General features: G+C 37.1%; 1 protein-coding gene across 1 annotated transcript in view; it reads right to left on the reverse strand.

Annotated features, from left to right (window-relative positions):
• Positions 1 to 5,496: 5,496 nt before the first annotated feature.
• Positions 5,497 to 7,717, reverse strand: part of rpa2 (replication protein A2) — a 15,445-nt gene continuing 13,224 nt past the window's right edge. The window contains exon 9 of the mRNA XM_062063970.1: positions 5,497 to 5,706. Within this exon, the coding sequence (XP_061919954.1) occupies positions 5,619 to 5,706 (88 nt within the window). The 3' untranslated portion in view covers positions 5,497 to 5,618. The remainder of the gene's footprint in view (positions 5,707 to 7,717) is intronic.

Here is a 7,717-nt window from a genome sequence, read left to right on the forward strand (position 1 = left end):
ACTGATGGAGGGAGCTGCCATGCAAGGCGCTAACCAGCATCCATCAGGAGCAAGGGTGAAGTGTCTTGCCCAAGGACACAACGGACGTGACTAGGATGGTAAAAGGTGGGGATTGAACCCCAGTAACAAGCAACCCTCCGATTGCTGGCACGGCCACTCTACCAACTTCGCCACGCTGTCCCAAACTTTTACAAACGTTTTGGTTTGCAAACCTTTACATTGAGACAAATTTGTCGGTATACGATCGCTTCCTTCTAGGGTTGGGTGTTATACCGGTATTATACTCAATACACGGTATATTTTAGAAAGCGGTATATATTTACAAACCCCTCAATTTACGAACTTTTCGGTTTGCAAACCTTTAGATTGAGACACATTTGTCGGTGTACGATCGCTTCATACTAGGGCTGGGTGGTATACCGGTATTAAACTAAATACTGGTATATTTTAGAAAGCGGTATATATTTACAAACTTTTCGGTTGGCAAATCTTTGGATTGAGACAAATTTCTCCGTATATTATCGCTTCATTCTAGGGTTGGTTGGTATACCGTATATTTTAGAAAGCGGTATATATTTACAAACCCCTCTATTTGCGAACTTTTCGGTTTGCAAACCTTTAGATTGAGACAAATTTGTCGGTGTACGATCGCTTCATTCTAGGGCTGGGTGGTATACCGGTATTACACTAAATACTGGTATATTTTAGAAAGCGGTATATATTTACAAACTTTTCTGTTTGCAAACCCTTAAATTGAGACAAATTTCTCAGTATATGATCGCTTAAATCTAAGGTTGCGTGGTATACCGGTATATTTTAGAAAGTGGTATATATTTACAAACCCCTCTATTTGCAAACTTTTCGGTTTGCAAACCTTTAGATTGAGACACATTTGTCGGTGTACGATCGCTTCATTCTAGGGCTGGGTGGTATACCGGTATTACACTAAATACTGGTATATTTTAGAAAGCGGTATATATTTACAAACTTTTCGGTTGGCAAATCTTTGGATTGAGACAAATTTCTCGGTATATTATCGCTTCATTCTAGGGTTGTGTGGTATACCGTATATTTTAGAAAGCAGTATATATTTACAGACCCCTTTATTTGCGAACTTTTCGGTTTGCAAACCCTTAAATTGAGACAAATTTCTCAGTATATGATCGCTTAAATCTAAGGTTGTGTGGTATACCGGTATATTTTAGAAAGCTGTATATATTTACAAACCCCTCTATTTGCGAACTTTTCGGTTTGCAAACCTTTAGATTGAGACAAATTTGTCGGTGTACGATTGCTTCATTCTAGGGCTGGGTGGTAAACCGGTATTACACTAAATACTGGTATATTTTTGAAAGCGGTATATATTTACAAACTTTTCGGTTGGCAAATCTTTGGATTGAGACAAATTTCTCTGTATATTATCGCTTCATTTTAGGGTTGGGTGGTATACCGTATATTTTAGAAAGCGGTATATATTTACAGACCCCTCTATTTGCAAACTTTTCAGTTTGCAAACCTTTAGATTGAGACAAATTTGTCGGTGTACGATTGCTTCATTCTAGGGCTGGGTGGTAAACCGGTATTACACTAAATACTGGTATATTTTTGAAAGCGGTATATATTTACAAACTTTTCGGTTGGCAAATCTTTGGATTGAGACAAATTTCTCGGTATATTATCGCTTCATTCTAGGGTTGGGTGGTATACCGTATATTTTAGAAAGCGGTATATATTTACAAACCCCTCTATTTGCGAACTTTTCGGTTTGCAAAACTTTATATTGAGACAAATTTGTCGGCTTACGATCGCTTCATTCTAGGGCTGGGTGGCATACTGGTATTACACTAAATACTCTGTATATTTTAGAAAGCGGTATATATTTACAAACTTTTCGGTTTGCAAACCCTTAAATTGAGACAAATTTCTCAGTATATGATCGCTTCAATCTAAGGTTGCGTGGTATACTGGTATATTTTAGAAAGCGGTATATAGTTACAAACTTTTCGGTTTGCAAACCTTTAGATTGAGACAAATTTGTCGGTGTACGATCGCTTCATTCTAGGGTTGGGTGGTATACCGGTATTAAGTATAATACTGGTATATTTTAGAAAGCGGTATAAATGTACAAACTTTTCGGTTTGCAAACCTTTAGATTGAGACAAATTTGTCGGTATATGATCGTTTCATTATAGGGTTGGCTGGTATACCGGTATTAAGTATAATACCGGTATGGATATACTGTTGGATAAGCTCAGAGCAATCGGATTTAACAAAACCTCTTGGAGCTGGATGCAGTCTTACTTGGAGGGGAGGGAGCAGGTGGTAGAGGTGAACGGCACCGTGTCCCCCCCCCCCTCTCGGTGAGCTGTGGAGTCCCCCAAGGCAGTATATTGGGACCTTTACTGTTCCTAATATACATAAACGACATGTCATCGGCATGTGACTGTGAATTGTTTTTGTTTGCGGATGACTCTGCCCTGCTGGTATCCGGCAAGGACAAGTCACAGGTGGAGAAAATCCTCAGTGCTGAGCTCTGTAGAACTTGCACCTGGCTCGCTGACAACAAGCTATCCATCCACTTGGGTAAAACAGAATCCATCCTGTTTGGGTCCCACATCAAACTTAAGAGAGTCAATCACTTCACCATAAAAGTAGGTGACAGTGTCATCACCAGGAAAGATGAGGTCACCTACCTAGGTTCCATTCTAGAGGCTAACCTTTCCTGTGATAAAATGGCAACCAAGGTAATCAAAAAGGTTAACCAACGAACGAGATTTCTCTACAGAATTTCCTCTCTGGTCAACAAAAGCACCTTGAGGATTCTGGCGGGAACTCTCGTTCAACCCTTTTTCGATTACGCATGCACCTCCTGGTACCCTAGCACCTCCAAAACCCTCAAATCTAAACTCCAAACATCCCAGAACAAGCTAGTCAGGTTACTTCTAGACCTCCACCCCAGATCCCACCTCACTCCTACCCACTTCTCTAAAGTGGGCTGGCTCAAGGTGGAGGACAGAGTTAAACAACTTGCACTGAGCCTAGTCTATAAAATCCGCTACACCTCCCTGATACCGAAGTACATGTCAAACTACTTCCTTAACGTAAATGACCGCCATAACCACAACACCAGGGGGTGCTCCACTAACCACGTTAAACCCAGATTCCGAACTAACAAAGGTCTTAACTCATTCTCTTTCTATGCCACATCAATGTGGAATGCGCTCCCAACAGGTATAAAAGAAAGGGCATCTCTATCCTCCTTCAAAACCGCTATAAAAGTTCACCTCCAGGCAGCTACAACCCTAAACTAACACCCTCCCCGGATTGCTAATAATCAAATGTAAACAATCAAATGCAGATTCTTTTTCTTATGCCTTCTGATCTCTCTCTCTCTCTCTCTCTCTCTCTCTATGTCCACTACTTGATGTCCATATCCCCCCCCCCCACCCCCCCTCCACACTCCTGATTGTAAATAATGTAAATAATTCAATGTGATTTTCTTGTGTGATGACTGTATTATGATGATAGTATATATGATAGTATATATCTGTATCATGAATCAATTTAAGTGGACCCCGACTTAAACAAGTTGAAAAACTTATTCGGGTGTTACCATTTAGTGGTCAATTGTACGGAATATGTACTTCACTGTGCAAACTACTAATAAAAGTCTCAATCAATCAATCAATCAATGTATTAGAAAGCGGTATATATTTACAAACCCTTCTATTTGCGAACATTTCTGTGTGCAAACCTTTAGATTGAGACAAATTTGTCGGTATACAATCGTTTCATTATAGGGTTGGCTGGTATACCGGTATTAAGTATAATACCGGTATGTTTTAGAAAGCGGTATATATTTACAAACCCTTCTATTTGCGAACATTTCGGTGTGCAAACCTTTAGATTGAGACAAATTTGTCGGTATACGATCGCTTCATTCTAGAACTGGGTGGTATACAGGTATTACACTAAATACTGGTATATTTTAGAAAGCGGTATATAGTTACAAACTTTTCGGTTTGCAAACCTTTAGATTGAGACAAAGTGGTCCGAGTACAATCGCTTCATTCTAGGACTGGGTGGTATACCGATATTACACTAAATACTGGTATACATACAGCAACATAAATGATCAATTTTGGTGATGTAGAAAAGTTACAATCAAATGAAATTAAATAGGGCCCATGTGATGCAGTCGTTACACTCGGTAACAAACGCGACAATGGGAAAGCCAAAGGAAGTTAGCAGAGATCTGAAAAAAACTAATAATTGACTTGAACAAGTCAGGAAAGTCACTTGGAGCCATTTCAAAGCAGCTTACTACATTTTCAGTAGAGCCATAATACATTCATAAAAGAACCAAACTTTATGAATGTTTTTTGTGACCAACAAGTATGTGCTCCAATCACTACATCACAAAAAAATAAGAGTTGTAGAAATTATTGGAAACTCAAGACAGCCATCACATGATGTTCTTTACAAGTGTATGTAAACTTTTGACCACGACTGTATATATATATATATATATATATATATATATATATATATATATATATATATATATGTCTTAATGAGATTATCCAAAAAATAGTGCTCGATACCGTGGTAGAGCGTAATATGTATGTGTGTGGGAAAAAAATCACATGACTATTTCATCTCTACAGGTCTGTTTCATGAGGGGTTTACCTCAATACTCAAGAGATTCTCCTGAGGATTGAGGTAAACCCCTCATGAAACAGGCCTGTAGAGAAATAGTCTTGTGATTTTTTTCCCACATACATACATACATACATACATACATACATACATATATATATATATATATATACACATACATACATACACACACACACACGTGTGTATATTATATTATAATAATGGATATATAATTGGATATCAAGAGTATGGGAAAGTTAATTCCTACCTTGTTTACTTCCGTGATGACCTCCTTGAAGTTCTGTAATCAATCAAAAATATCAAGCAGCCAAAATGCGCCAAACATGGACAAGTGTGGAGTGTATTGCATTTTTCCCATCATGCATTGTGATGGTTTTAAGTGTGTAAATTTGAACATTTTTCATAATATCGACAATGTTCAGTGAGCAGGTTGTGTTATGTATAAACGTGTGTTGACTTTTTGTGTTGGTTGCATTTTTTTTTTGCGCCATGAGTAGGAAAGGTTGTTCCGATTGGGTCATATAAGTAAATGCGGTGCTAGCCATTCTCCAAAGCACAATTCACAATGACAATTATGCAGCATTCAGATGATCATAATTAAGTTAGAAACACCCTAGGGGTCAGATTTCTTTTTTGAACAGCCAAACTAAAGATGCCAGTGGGTCCCACTCGGCCTGCAAGCAGTAGTAAGGGGGGAAAAGGAAAGTCAAAACATGTAGCACGGTTACATACCTTCTTGACAGGCACCGTGGATGTTACCATGGAAACAGGGTGATTGTAAGGGTGGTAAATATTGTGTGATAAACGAGACCGGAGTTGAGAGTAGACAACATAATAGCATTTGTTTATTTCCAGGTACAAGGACACAAATGGTCTTTAAAAAAAAAAAAAAAAAAGTACAATGATCAAAACAAAGTGTCTTCGAGGAGGCGGGGCCTCTACTCATCGCAGTCTGTCGACTTGAAGTGGTCTTCATCGATGGTGGAAAAGATGTGACCTTCGTTGCTGAGGAACTCCACCACCTGCCTTTTTTGTTGTTTTTGTTTTAAATAAATAAAACAGTGTTCTTGTCAGAGATTTAGAGTACACAAGTGGACCTTCACATAAGTTCAGTTCCTAGAAATGTTCTTATACGCCTTGTCTCATTGCAGACAATTCTGAGAAATCGGCATTCAAAAGAGTTGCATGAGGTCACGGCTCATCGCCCACTTAAAAAAAACAACACCTAGCAATTCACCACTCAATCCACACAAAATGGGGGAGGCAAATAGCTGCATCATACCGACAGGAAGTGCTATAACGGCAAACGGTGAGGTCCCATCAGCCAATCAAGGTGCAGCAACAATCCAGTTGCACTGAAGTTAGTATACAGCGGTGCCTCGGTTTTAGTATCATTTTGTTTCCTCTAAAAATATGTTGTGGTTTTAATACAATTAAACACACATTGGAAAGTACTTTTTTCCGCACACTGAATATGGCTGACATTTTTATTTTATTTTTTTTGGCCACAACAATGCAGTAAGTTATGCTGATGACAGTAAATGTCAACATGTGGACACATTTGTTACTGGATATCTCTAATAAGCTTCTTCCTTGGAGACTTGTATGTGTAAGTAATATGCAACTAATGTGGTGTTTAGACTGCAGTATTGCTTAATTAAGGTCTAGCTCAGGGGTCACCAACTTTTTTGAAAGCAAGAGCTACTTCTTGGGTAGTGATTAATGCGAAGGGCTACCAGTTTGATACACACTTCAATAAATTGCCAGAAATAGCCAATTTGCTCAATTTACCTTTAACTCTATGTTATTATTAATAATTAATGATATTTACACTTACTTGAACGGTTTAAAAGAGGAGAAAACACGAAAAAAATGACAATTAAATTTTGAAACATAGTTTATCTTCAATTTCGACTCTTTAAAATTCAAAATTCAACCGAAAAAAAGAAGAGAAAAACTAGCTAATTCGAATCTTTTTGAAAAAATTAATAAAATAATTTATGGAACATCATTAGTAATTTTTCCTGATTAAGATTAATTTTAGAATTTTGATGACATGTTTTAAATAGGTTAAAATACAATCTGCACTTTGTTAGAATATATAACAAATTGGACCAAGCTATATTTCTAACAAAGACAAATCATTATTTCTTCCAGATTTTCCAGAACAAAAATTTTAAAATAAATTCAAAAGACTTTGAAATAAGATTTAAATTTGATTCTACAGATTTTCTAGATTTGCCAGAATATTTTTTTGAATTTTAATCATAATAAGTTTGAAGAAATATTTCACAAATATTCTTCGTCGAAAAAACAGAAGCTAAAATGAAGAATTAAATTAAAATGTATTTATTATTCTTTACAATAAAAAAAAAAAAATTACTTGAAACATTGATTTAAATTGTCAGGAAAGAAGAGGAAGGAATTTAAAAGGTAAAAAGGTACATGTGTTTAAAAATCCTAAAATCATTTTTAAGGTTGTATTTTTTCTCTAAAATTGTCTTTCTGAAAGTTATAAGAAGCAAAATAGAAAATGTAATGAATTTATTTAAACAAGTGAAGACCAAGGCTTTAAAATAGAATTAAAAAATGTCGGGCAAAGCGAGACCAGCTTGCTAGTAAATAAATACAATTTAAAAAATAGAGGCAGCTCACTGGTAAGTGCTGCTATTTGAGCTATTTTTAGAACAGGCCAGCGGGCTACTCATCTGGTCCTTACGGGCTACCTGGTGCCCGCGGGCACCGCGTTGGTGACCCCTGGTCTAGCTTGTGTGCTATAATGGCAGTGTTTCCCACACATTCATTTATTTGTCGCGGCCCGCCATGAAAGAATTACGTCCGCCACAAATAGACATATATATATATATTTTTTTGTCCTGTCCAGCTTTTCAGGCAAATCATATAGTTGATGTAGATGCACATATCGGCTGTTCACATTTACTTTACAAAAGAGGAGTGTAGGATACTTCTCTTGTTGCCTTATTTGTATTTGACTTTATTAAATGTATTTATATTATCATTTGGTGCAGCCGGGCCA

Source organism: Entelurus aequoreus, linkage group LG11 (genome assembly GCF_033978785.1).
Source record: "Entelurus aequoreus isolate RoL-2023_Sb linkage group LG11, RoL_Eaeq_v1.1, whole genome shotgun sequence".
NCBI classification, from domain to species: Eukaryota; Metazoa; Chordata; class Actinopteri; order Syngnathiformes; family Syngnathidae; genus Entelurus; species Entelurus aequoreus.